The sequence below is a fragment of the Vigna unguiculata genome, chromosome 9 (genome assembly GCF_037176805.1).
Source record: "Vigna unguiculata cultivar grain cowpea cultivar isolate G323 ecotype 2 chromosome 9, ASM3717680v1, whole genome shotgun sequence".
Classification (NCBI taxonomy): domain Eukaryota; kingdom Viridiplantae; phylum Streptophyta; class Magnoliopsida; order Fabales; family Fabaceae; genus Vigna; species Vigna unguiculata.
This window is the reverse complement of record NC_140800.1, coordinates 41,450,112-41,470,516: the sequence shown is the minus strand read 5'-3', so window position 1 is coordinate 41,470,516 and position 20,405 is coordinate 41,450,112. Positions and strand designations below refer to the sequence as shown.

The 20,405-nt window shown below is 31.7% G+C and overlaps 3 protein-coding genes across 9 annotated transcripts; all 3 read right to left on the bottom strand.

Annotated features, from left to right (window-relative positions):
* Window positions 1-7,547: 7,547 nt before the first annotated feature.
* On the bottom strand, window positions 7,548-10,989 carry LOC114162422 (uncharacterized). Of its 6 annotated transcripts, none has more exons than XM_028046295.2 (5): window positions 10,841-10,989; window positions 10,513-10,595; window positions 9,100-9,305; window positions 8,396-8,483; window positions 7,548-8,178 (listed from the first exon to the last, which is right to left on the bottom strand). In XM_028046295.2, exons 2-5 carry the CDS (start codon window positions 10,566-10,568, stop codon window positions 7,884-7,886), a joined length of 645 nt encoding a protein of 214 aa, XP_027902096.1. In that variant the 5' UTR covers window positions 10,569-10,595; window positions 10,841-10,989; the 3' UTR covers window positions 7,548-7,883. The 6 variants fall into 6 exon arrangements, with proteins under 6 accessions (XP_027902096.1, XP_027902097.1, XP_027902104.1 ...); XM_028046296.2 differs by having other exon boundaries at window positions 10,513-10,588; window positions 10,841-10,986; XM_028046303.2 differs by lacking the exon at window positions 10,841-10,989 and having other exon boundaries at window positions 7,548-7,869; window positions 8,112-8,178; window positions 10,513-10,834.
* A 423-nt stretch (window positions 10,990-11,412) lies between these two features.
* On the bottom strand, window positions 11,413-15,172 carry LOC114178252 (phospholipase D alpha 1-like). Its single transcript, XM_028064098.2, has 4 exons — window positions 15,013-15,172; window positions 14,783-14,848; window positions 12,074-13,946; window positions 11,413-11,967 (listed from the first exon to the last, which is right to left on the bottom strand). The coding sequence occupies exons 1-4, from the start codon at window positions 15,100-15,102 to the stop codon at window positions 11,525-11,527; spliced, it is 2,472 nt and encodes an 823-aa protein (XP_027919899.1). The 5' UTR covers window positions 15,103-15,172; the 3' UTR covers window positions 11,413-11,524.
* Window positions 15,173-16,707: 1,535 nt separating this feature from the next.
* LOC114175289 (phospholipase D alpha 1-like) lies at window positions 16,708-19,995 on the bottom strand. 2 transcript variants are annotated; one of them, XM_028060071.2, is made up of 5 exons: window positions 19,937-19,995; window positions 19,726-19,828; window positions 19,400-19,480; window positions 17,412-19,272; window positions 16,708-17,265 (listed from the first exon to the last, which is right to left on the bottom strand). In XM_028060071.2, exons 2-5 carry the CDS (start codon window positions 19,819-19,821, stop codon window positions 16,823-16,825), a joined length of 2,481 nt encoding a protein of 826 aa, XP_027915872.1. In that variant the 5' UTR covers window positions 19,822-19,828; window positions 19,937-19,995; the 3' UTR covers window positions 16,708-16,822. The 2 variants fall into 2 exon arrangements, with proteins under 2 accessions (XP_027915872.1, XP_027915880.1); XM_028060079.2 differs by having other exon boundaries at window positions 19,726-19,822; window positions 19,937-19,958.
* Between the last annotated feature and the right edge of the window lie 410 nt (window positions 19,996-20,405).

The following is a 20,405-nucleotide window of genomic DNA, read 5'->3' as shown; positions in this document are numbered from 1 at the left end:
AGCATTATTTTTATATAAGACTGCCAACCAGTTTGTATCAATCATGTTCTTTCCCCCCACAACCATGCAATGCACTTCCATTTTACACAATATAATATATACACAAATTGTTCCTTTTCCCCTATCTTGAAGATTGTGATCCACTTGTGTGCATTAATATATATATATATATATATATATATATATATATATATATATATATATATATATATTTATATATGAGAAGTGATTTCCTTGTTGAAATGGCAACCTTGGACATTGGACTGAACACTCTATCTTTGGTTGGATGCTGCCTACTCATCCTAAATTTCCAGTTGTGTTCTGCGTGTTTGACTCTTCATTCTTCTTTGCAACGTTTTTTATCCACCTATTTTTTGTTCTAAAAAAATTCATATGTCAATTTTATTTTAAAATTCTGTTTTAGGAAATAGTTATAAATTTTATTATGAAAAATTATTGTTATCAATTCTTTTTGTAAAATATTTTGTATAAAACATTTCTCACAACAAATTTTATAAAAAATAATTATGAATCTTATAATTTTGTAGGAAATAATTATCCATGAATAAATTATTTGTCAATTAAGATTCTTAAAAAGAAGAACAAAAAAAACTCTTTTCCTATAAATCTTTTTAATAAATTTGCGAGAAAAAACTCATGTAATATGAAATTTTTTTATTAATGTCTAGACTTCTTTTAAATTAAAAGTAACGATAGTTTAACAAATTAATTACTTATGCTAGATTTTTTGTTTTGTGTTTTGAGTTTGTACCTTCAAGAATATATACTGATTTAAATATTTTAAATATATATTAAAAAATATGATTATTAAAATTAGTGTATTTTAAAAATACAGAACATTGACAACTCAAAAAAATTAAAAGATAAACTAAATTATGAAAGTTTGTTTACACCGATAATTGTATGTTTGAATGGAAATAAAAAAATATGTGTGCTACATTTAAATGTTATTTCATGTGGAAACAATCAATTGCTTTATTCATTTTTATATATAGCAAACTCAGTTTTTATTCTTAGACATGAGATATTTTTTGTTTTTATTTTTCACACGTTATTTTATCAATATCTAGTATTCACCTTGTTATTAAAAATTAATTATTACTTTCATATATTTTATGTACTGTTTTATTGTATGCTTATTTTAAAATAATTTTTATATATAAAATGTAAACTTAACTCAATTCTTTTAATATATGATTGGCTAATTCGCTAATTAATCACATGTCTTTCTGTACCAGCGGTATATACATTAACATCTCTTTAATTATTTTGGAATTTGAATAATAGATATAAAATCATTTGTTATATGTTTGACAACAAAGTCTTGTATATTCATGTATAATTTTGATATATATTCAGTAGTGTGTGTTTGTCAAGCTGATCAAAATGTATCTAGTATACTTCAAGATTTGTTAGATCTAAATATCAATTCTAATGAATACAAAAATAACAAAAAAGAAATCTTTGAAAAAAATAATATTAAATATATTTTATTAGAAACTATTATTTTATTTATTCTAAATAGTTTTGTTTAATATGTAAAATTAAATTTATAAGTATTGGAGAAAGTTTATTTACACAAATATTAGTGAAACTAATAATATATAGAGAGAGATAGTAGTGGTAAACAAAATTACTTACTTACTTACTTTTTAAGTAATATAAATATTATTTAAGTGTTATACTGATTTATTTATATAAAAATATTTATAAAATCTTATTCATCTCATCAATATGAAGGACTTACACATTGACATAAAACAAAGATTTCTAAAACTCTACATATATAAGATCTTAAAGGAAAATAGAGATATTTTATAACAAAATAAATTTTACTCAAAATCAGTATTTATTTAATTAAAAATGACTTATACATGTTCACTTTCCAGTGATCAAATTTGAATGAAAAAAAAAACTACTAAAAATATCTATAAGACTTAAAAATAATAGAGAAAAATAGAAATTAAATAAAGAGACTCAATAAATGAAAAAAGTAATAATAATAATGATATAAAAATAACTAAAACGAACAAAAGTAAATATTCCTGGGTTTAAATATATTTGTTATCTTCTAACTTTTAGTGAAAATTGAAATTAGTCTTTTTTTTTTAAAATTTTGAACTAATTTAGTCACCTATCTTTAAAAACGTGTAAATTTAGTCATTTTAACTAAATTTTGTTAAGTTTATTTGACGTTTCAAACATAATTTATAATAGTATTTAAATTGTTTACACCGTTTGACATATCTTTGTTTCAATATTAACTCAAATACTATCATGAACTGTCTTTAAAACGCAAAATAAACTTAACAAAATCTAGTTAAAAGAACTAGATTCACACATCTATAAAGTTAGAGAATTATATTGTGTCTTTAAAACGTAAAATAAACTTAACAAAATTTAGTTAAAAGAACTAGATTTCCACATCTATAAAGTTAACGAATTATATTAGATGAAAATTTTAAAAAAGAGACTAAATTTTATTTTTTATTAAAAATTAAAAACATATTTAATACTGTTTACGATCATGATATATGAATATTAAAAAGACTGAAAAATTGCGTTAAGTGTAACTTTATTTTAATCTGATATAATTTGAGTTCAAATTTTCTAAAACCGAATAACTTGAGCTCAATCTATCTGTTTATATAAATAGGTCAAATAATGTCTGTATAAGATATTAATGACATGACCATGTTATTACCATTCATTAAGAAAACACGTTAAAATCAAGAAACTCGTTGAGGACATTCAAGTCCACTTTGGAGGCTACAGGATCGCCATTTTTTCTACTGTTCTCTCTTTCACACCTCTTTTCCTCGTTTTTCAACAAATCAAAATTATATAGTTTGGATAACATTTTTCTGAACAACAAACTTTTAACAATTATTAATTTTCACTAAAAACAAAGTATCTTTATTGTTGTATTTATTAATTTTTAGGACTATACAAATTATTGAAAATTTTATCTTCTAATACGAAACTCTATTTAAGAAATTAATGTGTCTATTAAACTGATGTCATCACAGCATAGGATGTGGTAATATATAATGTATTAACATTTTTTGTGGAATTCAAAACAATTAAGTGATGGATGTTAAGTTTTGGTGGTTTGTGTCCTATATTTTGTCTAACTCATTATTATTGTTATCTATTTTTTATTTTTTATTTTTTGAGTCTTTGATTGTTGTGGTAGTGTTGGCTATGAAGCAACATCACCATGATTTGCCGCTGTAAGTCTTTGACAAGGAAAATAAGAGACTTTGAACTCATGCCACTTCAACTGTCACTATCATGCACCAACAATTTATCTTTATTCAAAACTCCTATTTTTACATTCACACTAACATTCATGCATACAATTTTTACATCTTTACCTTATTTTGATTTTATTAGTTAAAATAAGTTTCGTTGTACAACATTTTTTGATTTGAAAAAGAATGTCATTTAACATTCTAGTGGATATGTGATTTTTTAGGAAGAGAAAGATAATAAATATAAAAAGCATAAATAAACAAAAAATAGAGTCTACAAATCATATGTAATTGATTTTAGAAATTAATAAATATATGTGTCTTGTGCGTGTACAAGTTTTTCTTTTTAATTAATAAAAAATAATAAATAGAGTTTAAAAGGAATTATTATAATAAGTACATCTATTATTTTATATAATAAGTACATGAAATTAAATAATTATGTAAAATATTTTATATAATAAGTACATGTATTATTTTATTTTTATTTTACTGGTCGGAAAGTAATAGGGGGTGGGATATAGGGATGCTTCTTGTATATTGAAAATATTAGAAAAGTAGGATATATAAATGTTTTAGGACAATGATTAAAAATAATTAATATGTATTAAATCTTATAAAAATTCATATAATTAATTGTGATATTGAATGAATTCTAATTTAATAATTATTAATATTTATTTTTTTTAAGGTTAAAATGTCTATAAATATTATTTTATATAACATTTTCTTTGATTCACATAAATAAAAAATTAAAAAATAATTATATTTTAATATTGTTAAAAATAAAAATATAATTAAATGTAAAAAATTTTAAATTAACAAAAATACCAAAAAAGAAAAATAGTGTTTTACATCCAACAAGTTAAAAATAAAAACAATTAAATATGAATGCAAGATTTCACTAAGAAAAAAAGTATTGTTAAAAAATTTGAAAGGATAATTTTATCTTTATAAAATATGTTACAAAAATTTATATTATTTTAATTAATAAAATTAATTATTTTAATTTTTAATATATAAATAATAAAATCAATAATACGTTAACCAAGTGTTTTTCAGATCCGATTAACATTCTCTTTAAAAGAATAAATAACAATAATTAATGATAAAAAATGAAAATATTTAATGTTGAGCATGTTTCTTGTTTTCCCTGAAGTTTAGTTTGGGTTTTTTTTCATCAGCAACACATTTTAAGGTTTTGGGCTGAAATGTGAAGATAGGTCCAATAACCTGATCATTAAAAAGTCCATTAAAATGATGTCAAACATGGGAAGTAGAAGACAGTAAATTACTTCTAAATACTATATATTTCATTTGTTGAGTACAGAGATGTAATGTTAATGAGATTTAAATCTATTCTATCTTTGTTTTATAATTTCTTGTACACAATTTTGTTCGGAGGCATTTAAAATAAATAAGAATTAGTTTAAAATATAATAAAATGATTTAAAATGTAGAAAATATATTTATTTTTCTACATAATGAATATATTTATGATACAATGATGATTATGAACGGATTTAAAAAGTCTATTAAACCGGTGTCAAAGAATCTTAAATTGTCGGTCCCAACATTGTGGATGAAGACCACAACTAAAGAGACATGTCGGAAACATCAAGACAAGCTTGAAATTTGAATAGTCTTCTTCACCAGAAAGAAAATTGTACTCTCAATTTGAACACCATAATTATTATTTTTTATTTATTTTATAGTATGTCCAATTCTACTCATGTTTTTCTCTCCTATTTGATTGAATTGGTCATACAATTTATGCATTTTTATTTAGTCTACATGGTCTTTTAAAGTTTATTCAAAATAAAAAAATGTTTATATTTGGATAAATATTTGTTCATGGTCTTAATTGGGAAAGAAGTTTGAAGATCCCATCAGATTATATTCTTGTTCCAACATTAGTCGTTGCGTTCAAAAAACGTTAGTTTATTATTCCAGGATTCATCATATACTGTTGGAAGAAAAGAAAAGAAAATAATTTGTTATTAAATTTAATTAATTTAATTTTGAAATATTTTGTAGGAACAAATGTAGATAAGGGAGTTAGAATGGATTTATTAACTTAAACTAGGTTTGTAAGTTATGAAACATATTATACTGAGAAAAATATGAAAAGCTAAATCTACAATTAATCAATGATATGAAAAGTTTAAGTTATATAGGTGAAAGAAAATAATTGATTTATCTCTAACATTAATTATATATTTTGTTACTAGTCAATTATTTCCCCCCTTTCACATAAAAATGGTTACATTAATTTCACATTTTACTGGAACATGTTGCTTCCACAGCACTTCCATAATGTTAGTATACAACTAGTGATGCATGCTGATCTTTGATTCAAACAGTTCATTATATTAGTTTTACAATTCCAAGTCCCACATCTCTTGTGTTTTGAATGAAACCGTTCATAAGACTAGAATGAAATTTTAATTTGAAAGATATAAAATAAAGATGTCTTATAATTATAAATTAACTCTATACAAAAATGTAGTTATTTAAAAAGTTTAAAATGCACTAAAAGAAAATATTATATTGTTAAAGGAAATTTGCTGATAAAAAAAATCTATCAATAAAACATTTATTGACAAATCTTACAAATAGATTTTAAAATTTTAATTATTAATAGGTATTTCTATTGGTAACGAATCTTTCAATAAATTTGTTTATAAAATTTGTAAATAAAATTATTTGATAATGCATATACGGATATTTTCATTGTTGAAATAGTAGCTTTGAACTTTGAGTGTGTGGTGATAAACTTCGCTAATAAATTTGTCGATAATTGAACTTTTTTTTTTAAATCTATTAGTAATTGAAGACAAACATCACTTCATCAACCCTAAAACTTGACCACCTTATTATTAGAAATTTCAAAAAAATTCGTATTCATAGGTATATGTGAATAAAACCTACAACGGATAAAAAATGAATATTGTAAATGAATATTCGCGGATAACGGATATGAGTATATTTTTATACCCGCATGTTAACGGGACAGGTACAAGTATCATAGTGTCCGTACCTAGGAGTGGCAAAATGGGCTAGCCCTACCCGTTTTGGCCCGACTCACCTGTGGCCCATCAAAAACGGGCAGGGTCGGGCTGAGCCGCCACCAATAAACGGGCTGGATATTGTAACCCGTCTCGTTTTCGGACGGGCTGGCCTGTCTTTTTTCTTTTTTAATATTTTTAACTTTTTGTTTATAAATCTATTTTATATATATAAATTTATTTATATAATATAAAAAAGTATTATTTTGTAATTATTTTTAATTTTAAACATAAAAAAATAAAAAAATATTATAAAACGGGTTGGCGGGCTGACCGTTTTGGCCCGCTAAACTGGTGGGCTAACGTGGGTCGGGTTACAGCGGTTTGGCGGACTGAAAATTTCAACCCGACCCACCCTTTTTTTGGCAGGCTGGCGAACCAGCCTAGCGAGCTTGGCCCATTTTGACATCCCTATCCGTACCCACTATTCTCTAATTTAAATTTAAAAAAAATAAAAAAATGATTAAAATATTAACACATTAATTTTGAATGAGTTTTTTTTAATTAATTGATTTTAAAAAATCTCAATTTATTTGTAAATTTTCATTGATTACTATTTAAATGAGTTATTTGCACTTTGTTTAAAATTTAAATTTATGAATGTTATGCATTGTATTTTTATTTGAATTTATGTTTAAAATATATTGTTAAATATTAAATTTTTCTTTTGTAAATACTCATAGGTACCCGTGCATAATGGATATCCGCATAAATATAGATACAGATACGAGAAAAATATTCATCCAACAACTAAGATATGTGGAAGCTAGTATCCGTAACCTACCCGCCCCACGTACCTACTTATTACCAGTAACTAATAAGACACGTTGAAATCAAGAAACATGGGCATTTAAGTCAACTTTGGAGGCTCCAGGCTCACCATTTTCTCTGCTGATCTTTCTTCCAATTCCACACATCTTATCGTGATCTTTTAAGAAATATAAATCATTATACTTTAAAACACTACTTTTTTTTCATCATTTTGTTTTATCTGACTATGCTTTTACTATAATATCAAACACTGCTTTTCTATTAAATAATTACAAGTTTATATACAGCTGCATTTTACTACTATTTTTCCCTCTACTCTACACCCTTTCATCTTATGAAAGTCAAGTTCTTAATATTAATTGCACCATCAAAAAGTATCATTACCGTATATGCATGGTAATTTATATGGGAACCTTAAACTACATAAAACAAATTGGAGTAGCATAAATTTAACTCTATTTACAAATCGTAAAAACAGATTTAACAAATTTATATGAATCACCTCGTTAATTACGCAGAAATCAGAAATGAGGACCCCAGAAGAAAAAATAAACCCAATTAGTTAAGAGCTAACCCATTTAGCTTTTGAAAAAGGTTATCCCTTGTACAATTATCCTTCTGCAAAATCTAAGGAAAAAAACCCTGTTTTGTCTGCTTAGTCATATAATCCTTCCATCTCCCAAATATCAACAAGAAATTCAACCATTTCCTGCCAGGTTATGATATTGTAATCAGTTAGGAGCATTTCCTGAATCCTTGTTCATGAATATCAACAGAAAATAACCAAGTAAGAATGCATGAATGAGAAGAAACCTGCATATGTTTCAGTTTTATAGGACAAAGTCATGTGTTTGCATCTATTTCTTTCTTGATAGACATTATAAATGAGAGAGGCTGGATTAAAATTATTAAAGAGAGAAATAGACACTAAACTTGTAAATGACCTGTCATGTACATGGAAATGAGAAGAGACAATCCAATGCATGCAAGAACTTACTCCAAGAGGAATGGGCCGAGGAAAAGCCTTGTCGGTTCCCATTAGATTCTCATAAGAGGTATTCCAACTATAAAGTCAAAACTCTAGAATTAGAACTTAAACAAACATTTTGAGAAGTGACTTTGATCACTGAATTGAATCCTATAGTTATTGATCAATTCCACCTCTCCACCAGTTTCCTGCTCTTCCACCTTATCCGTGCAAATTTTTACTTACAAAGATTTTTATGGTCAAAAAAATTAAATTCAACGAAATAACATAGATATCCTTGTATATTTATTTACCTTATTAGAGGTTCTCCAACTTCTTTCTTTTTCTGGGACCTTTTATTTCTAACCCAATATCGCCTCATTTGGTTCCAGAGAAGAAGACCTGCATATAATGTAATAATAATCAGTTGGAGATATGTTAGAAAGTGTAAGAAAATGCAAGACTGAAAGACATCAAGTAAAATGAAAATAACATCAGAGACGTGGATCAAGAGAAATCCAGAAAACTAGATTTGTACTTCAAGTTCCATATATGGCTATTACATGTAACTAAAGAGATTACATCAACTTGAAAGAAAATATAGTTTACAAGAAAAATGTACACAAATAAAGGAGTAGACAATCAGTGTCTGTGTTGCCTGAGGGAGAGAAACAAGAGAATGAAAAGCAAAACAAAAGCTTAAAGTGAAAGTTGCATGGCAGAACCAGCATTAAAAGTGTGGAATTCAAGCTATTTCAAGGCATTGGAATTGTAATTGTAACTGTCCCCCTACAGGGTCAGGGTTTTGAATTTGAAAATTCCATGAAAATACTAAGATATGTGACAGTTAGGAAATAAGTCTTGCATGGCTCTATCAACAGTTTGAGCAAGATTGTGTCCGCATCAGAGAAAATGGCTACTACCAAGATGATACAAGATGAAAAGCACCCTTAGATAATGAGATTAACCAATAAGCCAATAAAGATTATAGATAAGCTGACTTTAAGAAAATACTTGCCATCATTGACAAATTCAGAAGAATCAATCTGAATGCCAGAGCTACTTTGAGGATCAGAAGGTAAGCCAATTGATGCGACGCTTTTCTGGGATTGAAATGCCCTCTGATCTATTTCCAAAGCACTGCTGCTCCAAAAATCTTCTGATATGTTGCTCATTCCTTGGCCTTTAATCGTAGGAGGATTTGGGAAGCATCCCAGACAACTTCTGCTCTGTTACAAAGCAGGTTTAACCACAAGCTTGATTAACACAAACTATAAACCATATAATCAGTCTACCAGCTTTTATTAAAAGAAGACAGTGTTGTAGCAAAGAGTTCAATGTACCAGTTAAAAATTAAGTTGAATAACTCAACCTAGCATATGGATGTTCAGTCCATCTACTGTATTTTAGTTCTCATTGGACCTAATCAATACCTTGAGGAAATGTAAAAGCGATAGGATGGAACAACCCACTTTGAGGGCATATTCACTCAAATTATTTGGTATGATACTTTTTGTGGAGGCTTTCTCAGGTCAATTAGCGTAGTGAACAAGTATGAATTTACTCCTATATCTAGTGTCCTTCTCCTTTACATTATAAGGAAACAGACGTTGGATTTCAGTTTCTGTTTGCATACTACAGTCAAGTCAACAACAACAGTAAAAAAAATGGAAGAACAGAGGAGCAACATATGAATATGATAAAGTCATCAGCTATCAATTGGAGTGAACAAAAAAAATTACATGAACAGCAAGATACAATCAACAAGGCTTAATATAATTTCTCCTCACATTGAAACTCCCCTTGTAATTGGGGAGCCTTATCTTTTCCATGGCACACAAAAGAACTAAAGCAAGCATGGAAAAACAGAGAAAAAGGCATAACAGTTTTGTTCACAGAGCATCTTCTCAATTGACTTAACAAACAGAACCTAGAATACCACGAAACTCAGTAGGCCAGCGAAATTCTATGTTTAGTGTTACCAGATTCAGAAGAACACGATAAAGAGCAACAAGCTGTAAACTTTTTCAAATTTCCCTGATCCCCCGATCTCACACTGGATCAGAAAGCAAGGCAGTACAAGCAAAGATTCCCATATAATTAAACAATTACTAAAAACTAAAGAGATAAACCTTAAATTAAATTACTCAGCAGTGGTAAAACAGTTTAACAAGATCAAACTTTCAGTTTCCAATAATTGGAAAAGTTAGATCCCAATTTCTGACTTCATTTACTTCCACTAAATTGTTCCAAAAACAAATACCCAAAGCTCACTCAGAAATCCGCTAACGACATATCTATTAGAGGGATCTCCTAATGGTTTTGCCAAATTTGGCAGAAGCGTACAAGTGTATTGATATGAAAAATACAATCCTTTAAAAGAAATAAATTCTGGTACCGAACAAAGAAAGAGAGGGAACAAATAATTTACCCCATGCAAGCGAGAATCTGACAGAGCCAAGGTGGAACGTATCCACAGATATGCATCTACGGAATTCTTAGCAGATCTATCACCTCAAATTCCAAATCCAGGACGAAGATTATTCAGTAACGTGCATGCACGATTTTTTCTTTTCCGTTTATTTTGAAAAAAATGAAGAGGCAGAGAGAAGTTCTTCTCTCTCTGAATTTAATAAAGCAAAATAGTACTGTAGCAAATAATAAAGAGGATAAAATCCTCTGTTCTAGTTGTTGGCACTTTGGTTTCAAATAATAACAATTTAGCAGAAAAGGGATAAATTTGGAATAGAATCAACTACCACTTCAGTGAGAAACCTCAAACTCATCAACGGAATTTTATGCCCTCATATTGGAAATACAGATGGGGTTAGCCATAAATAACAGCTTTCGTTTCTTCACCAGAATGCTGAGAAGAATCTTTAGCATGATATACTATAATTAACAAATTACAGGTAATTTTTTAAATGCAAAGTATTGCTAACGAACGCATCATATCACAACTTTTAATATTCCTTAATAGTATTTTCGTTAAAACTATCCCCACTTCTTAGCGAAAAAAAAAACACAAAATTTAAAAAGTGAATTGAATTTAAATAAATTCACATAAAATCGTAGTCAAATTCTCACTCAAATCAAAAGTTTAGAGTAAAATAAAGTAATTAATTTCGTACTTAAACTAAGAGACTGTCCTCTCTAACGCATTATTAATTAGTCTATCGTGTCGACTCTATACAAAGAAAAAAGACGATTAATGATTTGAATTAGTGCTTTTAAGTTTGATTCATGATGATGAAGCAATAAGTTGTTGGTCTTAGTAATACTATACTCGGTCAACTTTAACAGAATTTGTAATTTTTGTGGATGAAGAAAAGAATTGAAATTAGAATATTTCATTTCTATTTTATTAAAAATGCAATGATGTAATGCTAACTAGGAGGTGCAAATGTACATTATTGCTCTTGATCCCTCCTTTCTATGAATACTTAGGTAGTGAGAATCGAAGGAAGGAAATATGAATAGGAACCCAAAATCCGAGCTTTGGTGTCAGGAAAATGTTCAAAACGAAGAGATGTTATGGTTCCATCGTGGGCGACATGTATAGGGTAGCGCATGAGGTGGTGGAATTTTGTAGGTTCATCAAATGTTTCCTTAGAGTACATGTCCCAGTTCTCCTCTGCAAGCCTATTCACAAGACCTATGCAATCCAAATGTTCTGGGTTGTCGAAGATTTTTGAGTCAAAACCATGGTCCCCAAGGTGCTCATACCACAGTGCACGTCGGAATCTATATATCTCCCCTCTTGGTCTTCCATTCCATGCTAGATGACGTGGTTGGAATGCACCCATTGCAATCTCACTGTCTCTTGAACCCTCCATTGATCTTTGATTTATGTTAGCAGACCCAACGATTATGTATTCGTCATCAACTGAGGGAACCAATACACACACTGTTAATCATTTGTCAAATCTTTCCCAAACATGGAACAACAGTTGAAGATCTTAACTTTAACATAATGGTGTTTGATCTCATACCTATCATCATTTTGGAATGAACATAGATCATGAACCTCCTTGAATTTTGTGCTCTTCTGTAGTCACTCTCAGGCTCTGGTTCCTGTGGAGGAGTATACTCTCCCGGTTCCTTATGCTCCCTATTGCCAAGGCAAAAAAATGTCAAATAATCTCGAGGGTGTGCTTGAATGCCGAATTTTACCAAGGCTTCAGCAATTTCGGAATACATCATCTCCATGGTTCGTCTCTGCCAATCTAATATTGCTTGAACCGACTCGCTTTCAGGTACACCTTCAGGCCACATTGGGATCACTATGTACACAGAAAACCTCTCTTTTGCTTCAATCTTGCTCACAATCTTCAATGTCAACTCCTTTGGTATAAGATGCAGAGCACCAACGTTCTCAATCACAAACTCATTAGTTGGGTGCCAAGCATATGAACTCCCTAGGAAGTACTGGTTCTCAATGTAGACGAAGTTTTTTGCACGCCTGATAGCATTAATGTACGCATCCTGAATACTTCTCTCAATCATGTTGTCTTTCCCACTAACAAGGCCTAATTCAGCAACTTCTTCCGGGGCTTGGGGAAACCCCAAAGCAGCACCACCATCAATGGATCTAAACAGCTGAACATTCCATGTGTCTTCTACTCCCACTTCTGATTTTTGTGAATCAGATGGGTGGACTAGAATGCCATCAAGATCATCAAGCGAGAATAGATGTTCCTTCCCAACTTGCTTCTCCCACCTTTGCTCAAAGTTGTACAGAACATCCCAAGCAATAGGACCTTCTAGCTTGCAATGAATGTCGTGCCATGGCTCTCTTGGACCACCTTTATCAATGGAAGCATTTGGAAAGTTTGGTTGATGGAAATCGTTTCTATGCACCGTATTCAAAGTTGAAAATAGAGGATGGTCCCTGGTGTCATACCTCCCGTCACAGAGATCAAGACCACCTATGAAACTCACCACACTTCTTCTCTTCTGTGATGGCCCTACAAAACCTGCATCAACGACCACACTCTTTTGGTGATGAGTGAACATAGTTGATATTTGAAGTTCTTGAATCATGCTTTTCCCATCATCCGGGTTCCGTGGACACAGAACACAATGCACCTTTGTGTTTCTAAAGTAAGCAGCAGTTTCCTTATCATGAGTTCCCATCAAGCCATCTTTGGTCAATTCTGGTACAGAAGTTCTGTCATTCCAAATAAGCAGAAGAACTCTAACACCTTCATCGGCCTTTTTCTTCAGTAACTCCCCGAGGGTGATATTTGATTCTTCCTTGTCCCTAACCAATGCTATTTCAGTGTAAACGGACCAACCAGTTATGTAAACAAAATGCTTAGCATCCATAATGGCAGTGTAAATGTCCTCCCAACATCTTGCGGGCAAGTAGTCTTTTCCTTCGGATATTGGAATGTACGGGACAACACCAACGCCACGTGGGGCATGAGCATCCTGGTACAAGGTAACATGACAACCTTCTCTCTGATTGAAGAATGTACGGGGAACTCCAGAAAACGGCATGCGAATTCCCTGAGACCATGAACATGTTGGGTCCTGAGTGACGCTGGTGAATTGCACGCTGACGCGGATTTTGGAGTGACCCGGCACGGGACGATGATCTTCTTCGTCTAATATCTCAACCCACCTCTTAATTATGGGGCCCTTGCGAACTTGCTCCACAGGGACATAGGCTCTTCCGATTAGAGTTGCTCCGATCGGGTTACCATCTTTGACAGTGAATATGATGTTTGAGATACGATGTGCAGAGTAGATTTCGAAGCTCTCGTTCCACTTTGGGTTTGAGGGTTGGTTTCCTATCATTCTCGTTCGTCCAACCCTTGCCTTGTCCAAATCAACTGTTGCATACAATCTTGTCCCAACAATCTTCCTCAAGTTTTCACATGTTTCCATTGAACAAAACAAGATTCTACTCTTAGTACCCTCTCTTGTCAAAATTAGTTTTAGTGTTGCATTGTTAAAATTGTTGAAAATAATTCTGCATCTCCCCCCATAATGTTATTTTCATCTCGCTCACAGACTAAATAAGTTATTTAATTGTTCGAAAGATTAGCGATGAAATTCAATTTGATCAAACAAACTTCAACCAAAATCATATTTTTCTGAAAAAGTAATTGTCGCATTTTGAGTAAATTGTTTCTAAACACTTGTTCCGTCTACAATATGAAATACTTGCCATCATTGAGTAAATTTGATCAAACAGACTTCAACCAAAATCATATTTTCTTCTTTAAACGTTTCGATATATAAGTTTATATTTTTCATAAACACCATAATTAAAATGCTATGTATTAATAAATTTAAAATATGATTTTTAAAATTTTAATACTTTTAGGATTATTTTTTAAAATTCAAAATAATTGAAACAAAAAATCTATAAACATGAAAATTGTAATATAAAATAACTTCTCACATTTAAATTGAAATATTACGTTCTCAAAGCCCATCATAGAAATAAAAAATAAAATAAAATCCAGTATTTCTACATTTTCCAAAACTAGATATTTCACAAGTAATATTTTAAAACTTGTAACAAAAACACAAATATTGCATTCCCATATTGTCAAGTTTCTAAATTTCGAAGCCAACCCAGTCTTATACATTTACTAATGAAAAAGATGAAGTATATACGTGAGTGAAAAAGTGAAAGAAGTAATGTGATAGTGTTAAAAGATTGAAAAGTTGTTGATTGGTTAACATACCTCAGGCCTGCACAACAGACAACCCTTGACTTGGGCTAGAAATCTCTTACCCTTGTGTGTTGTACCCTTTGTTCCAATGTTTTTTAAAGCAGATGAAAAGAAGGAAAAAGAAACATAAGCATGTTAATCTCTGTGAAAACTAATGCAGAAGGCATTGACATGAACGAAAAAAGGTTGTAACATGAGATGATTGTACTGAGAAAAGTAAAGAGTTTTAATGAGATAGATACCTTCTGACAGAAATCCAAATGACATCCAGTATGCAATCTATCAACTTCAAATATTGTTACCTTAAGAATCCCGTGTAGCAGCTCAGGCATTTTCTTTCACAACTTTATATATTTGTTACCTTCTATGCTATGATCTGCACCATAACCATAGAGGGTAATCAAATTCAGTCAAATAAAATTTCAGTTTTTGACGATAATGTATATAAATAGAGAGAGAGAGAGGTGAAAAGAGAATCTTGGGAATGTTCTGTTTGAAGAAAGAGATGTGTTTGGAGAACAAAACCAAAAACTAGAATCAATTCTCTCCTTCGCTTGTAAGAACCATTTGTCTACTTCAAACGGACTAGGTAAGGTGGTTTGTCCACCACCCAAGTTACCATTTTTTGCATTTAATTAAATAAATTAAATGTATGAATTATCGAAGGTAAAAGTTTTGTCAAGTTTACCATCAAATATTTTCGTGTATAGTTCGAAAAGTACAAAATGAGCAACACTAATCATCAAAGTGAAGCAACAGGTATTATGTTTCTTTTGAGGCAAAGGCTAGGCAAGTGATCTTAGATCTCAATTTCTGGGTTAATTTACTTACATTAAATTGTTCCAAAACCAAACATCCAAAACTCACTCAGGAATATCGATGAGATCTCCTTGTGGTTTAGTCAAATTGGAAAGAATCGTTGAAGTATATTGAATTAAAAAGTTCGATCTTTTTAGCTTTTGTTTTTCTGGGACGAAACAAGGAGGAAAACAAGTAAGTTTTCCCATGCAAGTGAGAATCTAACAGAGTCAAGGAGCCAGCGTGTTACATCGAGGGTAAGGCTTGACTTAAACATAGATGACTTCAAGATAATTATGTATTTTTATTTATAAGACTAAGTTTTTTCACCTCACATACAGTATTGTATTGTGTGGGGCTAGGTTGGTGAATGATATAAATGGTATGGTCTCATCGGCCAAGTTCACAGTGACTGAGCGATCAAATCAAGAGAAATGAATTGTGAAAATTACTTTAAAGAAGATTTTCAGATATGTTGTCAAATGTTCAAAAATATTTCATTTAGTCCGTTGGTTAGTTTCTAATCACGTACCACGTGTGAAGTCAATAGGTAATGTTTTATATTTAATTTAGTTTTTATATTTTATATTTTTTTTAATTTTATTTAATTTAATTTTTTTTAAAATTGAACAATTTTGTCTCTCTAAATTAAGAGAAAATTTAATTTTTATATAAATATTATATTAATATTTTTATTAAAATTCACATTTTTATTAAATATTTTTTATTGAGGATTATGATTAATTTAAAATTTGAACGAAAAAGATAAAGATGAAGACTAATATCATTGATTAAAAATTTAGAGAGGTTAAAAATAATATCATTGATTAAAAATTTTAACCTCTCAACATCTTACATCAATGATATTAATCTTTACCCTTACAATTTTTAATAAAATTGATACAATTTAATCTTTTCTGTTAAATTTCTCAATAAAGTAAATCATTCTCATTTTGATAAAAAATCATTCATCCATTTTAATTAATTTAAGGGATCGACCATATTATATCAATTTTTTCAAAAATCAAAATCAAATTAAAATTAATAAAAATTAAAAGACAAACTTAATATTTTTAGACATATCTAAACAATAATTAAACCCAAATATAAATCGGATAATACGAAGAAAAGAGTTGTACTTAGACACTAAAGGCGTAACGTTTATTATGATGGAAATGGTAAGAACAGACATTTACATGAACATACATTCTTCGACACCCTCTTCCCAACAAGTAATTACATATGGTTTATAAGCTAAGTGGTGAGAATCGGAGGAAGATAATCTGATTTGGAACCCAAAATCCGAGCCTTAGTGTCAGGAAAATATTGAAGCCCCGGAAGGTTCGTTATGGCTCCATGCTTGGTTACTTCTACGGGATAACGCATGAGGTGGTGAAATTCTCTATTCTCATCAAAAGTTTGCTCAGAGTACACACCCCAGTTGGTTTCAGCAAGATTATTCACAAGCTTCATGCATTCTTCGCTTTCAGGATCGTCGAAAATGCTTCTATCATCAACATCTCCGAGGTGTTCATACCACAGTGCACGTCGAAATCCATATATCTGTCCTCTGGGTGGCCCATTACACGTTAAATGCCGTGGCTGGAATGCACCCATCGCAATCTCACTGTCCCTTGCTCCATCCATCGATCTTTGGTTTATGTTCGCAGAACCAATGATTATGTATTCATCATCAACTGAAGGAAGCAAGAGTCACCACAACACAACTTCTTAATCTCATGTCACGACCAAATACAAAAGTACTAAACAATGTAACATAAAAATGTCGGAAAACTTTGGTGCATATAAACATAAAAAAGTGGTCTTGGGTTGGATCCCTTACCTATCATCATCTTGGCATGAACATAGATCATGAATCGCCTAGACTTTTGTGCTCTGCAGTAATCAGTGTCGGGTTCTGGTGCCTCAGTGGGAGTGTACTCGCTAGATTTCTGAGCCTCACGGTTTCCAAGGCAGAAAAAGGTCAAGTAGTCTCTCGGGTGCGCTTCAATTCCAGTTCTTTGAATGGCTTGAGCTATATCAGCATACATCATCTCCATTGTCCTCCTTTGCCAATCTAGTATTGCTTGAACTGAACCACTCTCAGGTATGCCTTCTGGCCACATTGGTATGACAACATACACAGAAAATCTTTCCCCTGCTTCAATCTTGCTAACAATCTTCAATGACAGCTCCTTTGGTATGAGATGCAACGCACCAATATCCTCTACTACTATATCAGATGCTTGCCAAGCATATGAACTCCCTAGGAAATATTGGTTTTCAATGTAGATGAAGTTTTGTGCTCTTCGAATAGCATTTATGTACGCATCTTGAATACTTCTTTCAATGATGTTGTTGTTCCCACTAACAAGGCCTAATTCAGCTGCTTCTTCTGGGTCTGGGGGGAAGCCAGAAGCTGCACCACCATCAATGGATCTGAACAACTGAACATTCCATGTTTCATTATCATTGGTCGTTGCCGCAGTGGTTCGAGGGACAAAGTATTCATTAAGCATGCTCGAAGGGAATAGATGCTGATTCCCAACCTGCTTCTCCCACCTTTGTTGAAAATTTGACAAAACATCCCAAGCAACATATCCTTCTAACTTGCAGTGAATATCATGCCATGGCTCTCTTGGACCACCTTTCTTGATGGAAGCACCTGGGAAATTTGGCTGATGGAAGTCATCTTTATGCAGTGTGTCCAAAGTTGAAAACAGAGGATGTTCCTGAGTATCGTATCTCCCATCGCAAAGATCAATGCCACCTATGAAACTTGTTATTGTTCTCTTTTGTCGTTGTCCCACCGGAGCACCAACAAATTGGGTATCAACAACTACACTCTTCTGGTGATGAGTGAACATTGTTGAAGTTTCCAGATCCTGCACAATGCTTCTTCCAACATCCGGGTTCCGCGGACACAAAACACAATTCACCTTTGTGTTTTTGAAGTAAGCAGCAGTTTCTTGATCATGGGTTGCCATCAAGCCATCTTTCTTGAAGTCTGGCACAGATGTTCTATCATCCCAAACAAGCATGAGAACCTTAACACCTTCCTCAGCTTTCCTCTTGAGAAGTTCCCCAAGGGTGATTCTCTTGGGCTGCATGGGGTCCCTAATCAAGCTTATTTCAGTGTACACAGACCAACCAGTTATGTAAATAAAGTACCTAGCCTCCACAATGGCACTGTAAATATCCTCCCAGCATTTCCTAAACTCATAATTCCTTCCCGACAAGGGAATCCACGGTTGAAAACCATGTGAAACATGAGCATCTTGGTACAAAGTAACGTTGCAGCCGGTTCTTTGACTAAAGAAGGTGTGGGGAACTCCTTGAAACCTCGGACTTCTTATTCCTCCAGACCAGTTTATGTCATTCAAAACATTAGAGAATTGCATTTTGACATGGATTTTAGAGTCACTGGGAATGGGGTTGCGATCCTCGTCCAATATTGGGACCCATGTGTCCACTATGTTACCTTTGACGACTTGCTCAACTGGGACATAAGCTCTTCCAATTAGAGTTGCATCAATGGGGTCTTTTTGTTTGACAGTGAATATAACATGGGAGATCAAATGGGCACAGTATATCCGAAAGGTATCATTCCACGTGGGGTTGGAGGGTTCATCATTTACCACTTTAGTCCTTCCAACTCTTGCCTTATCTAAATCAACTGTTGCATACAGACCCGTTTGGGTAGACTGTGAAACGTTATTACATGTAAAGAATTAGACTAATCAGAAGAAATTTAAGCTTCATACTTCAAATTAAATGTCAAAAAAGCCTAAATAAATAAATAAAAATAGAGTTTCTCCAAAATTAAGGTACCCCGGGTTGGCCTTGGCATTGACAGAACAGACAACTCTTGAGTTGGGAAAGGAATCTCTTCCTCACGCTTCGATTTGTACCCTGTTTACAAAATTCAAACCAGACATGAACAAGAAACAAGAAATAATTTTCACATAATCCTTATATACTACACTATATTTGACAAATACAAAACTAGTTCATTTCTTCATTAATATCGTATATCATAAATGAAGAGAAAGGAAAATATCATTTTTTTTTTGTGTAATCGGAAAGAAAAAAAGATATGTATTGTGACTACATTTGACGAAAGAACAGAACAGGAGAATTTGGGTTAAGGCATGAACCTTGCAGCAGAGATTGAAATCGCAGTCGTTAAGAGTTGGCAGTGCATCCACCTCGTATATGGTCACATCGAGCGTTCCATGCAGCAAACGCGACATTCTGCAACTGGCGAGAAAGATATTTAGCTTTTACTTTCCACAACACCAACACATGCATGCATGTTACAGATTTTATAAAATAGCTAAAATCAATGCAAAAATGGAAGTTGCTTACATGGAAAAAGTCGACGATATACAGTTCGTATGTTGAAGGTCTCTTCATGGAATGCATTTATAGAAAGAGTAATGGATGTGATGTGATAAATAGTGTGTCTTAATTCTGAAGCAAGAGATATACTATGCAAACAAACATGGCTTTGAAGAATAGAGATTCTTTTGCAATTTCTCAACTAAGGAATTAGTTCTCACCTTAACATTCAAGGAAGAGAGTATTGTACGAGAATGTTTGTTTTCAAACATATTCCGCAGTTAAAAAGTATTTGAAGCAAGTAACAACAGTGACTCCTGTACGATGCTATGACTTTTTGTGTGTTTCTGGGTCCATTGTTGTTGTTAAGGTTCAGGTTAAGGATTTTTGTTTCTAGTGAATTGAAATGAGTCCAGTCACAAAGGGATTTCACAAAATCAAGGTACTGTTAATGTGTGAGAATGGGAAACATATGGAGAAAAATATGACAGAACTT

Excerpts from the sequence above, each read along its gene's own strand:
- LOC114162422 (XM_028046295.2), bottom strand. The coding sequence starts at position 10,568 with ATGCATATCTGTGGATACGTTCCACCTTGGCTCTGTCAGATTCTCGCT. Across the intron at positions 8,484-9,099 it reads TTCTGAATTTGTCAATGATG|GTCTTCTTCTCTGGAACCAA; the intron begins GCAAGTATTTTC and ends CATTATATGCAG. Across the intron at positions 8,179-8,395 it reads GTTGGAGAACCTCTAATAAG|TTGGAATACCTCTTATGAGA; the intron begins GTAAATAAATAT and ends TTGACTTTATAG.
- LOC114178252 (XM_028064098.2), bottom strand. The coding sequence starts at position 15,102 with ATGCCTGAGCTGCTACACGGGATTCTTAAGGTAACAATATTTGAAGTT. Across the intron at positions 14,849-15,012 it reads ATTTGGATTTCTGTCAGAAG|GGTACAACACACAAGGGTAA; the intron begins GTATCTATCTCA and ends ATTGGAACAAAG. Across the intron at positions 11,968-12,073 it reads TCATTCCAAAATGATGATAG|TTGATGACGAATACATAATC; the intron begins GTATGAGATCAA and ends TGGTTCCCTCAG.
- LOC114175289 (XM_028060071.2), bottom strand. The coding sequence starts at position 19,821 with ATGTCGCGTTTGCTGCATGGAACGCTCGATGTGACCATATACGAGGTG. Across the intron at positions 19,481-19,725 it reads ATTTCAATCTCTGCTGCAAG|GGTACAAATCGAAGCGTGAG; the intron begins GTTCATGCCTTA and ends TTTTGTAAACAG. Across the intron at positions 17,266-17,411 it reads TCATGCCAAGATGATGATAG|TTGATGATGAATACATAATC; the intron begins GTAAGGGATCCA and ends TGCTTCCTTCAG.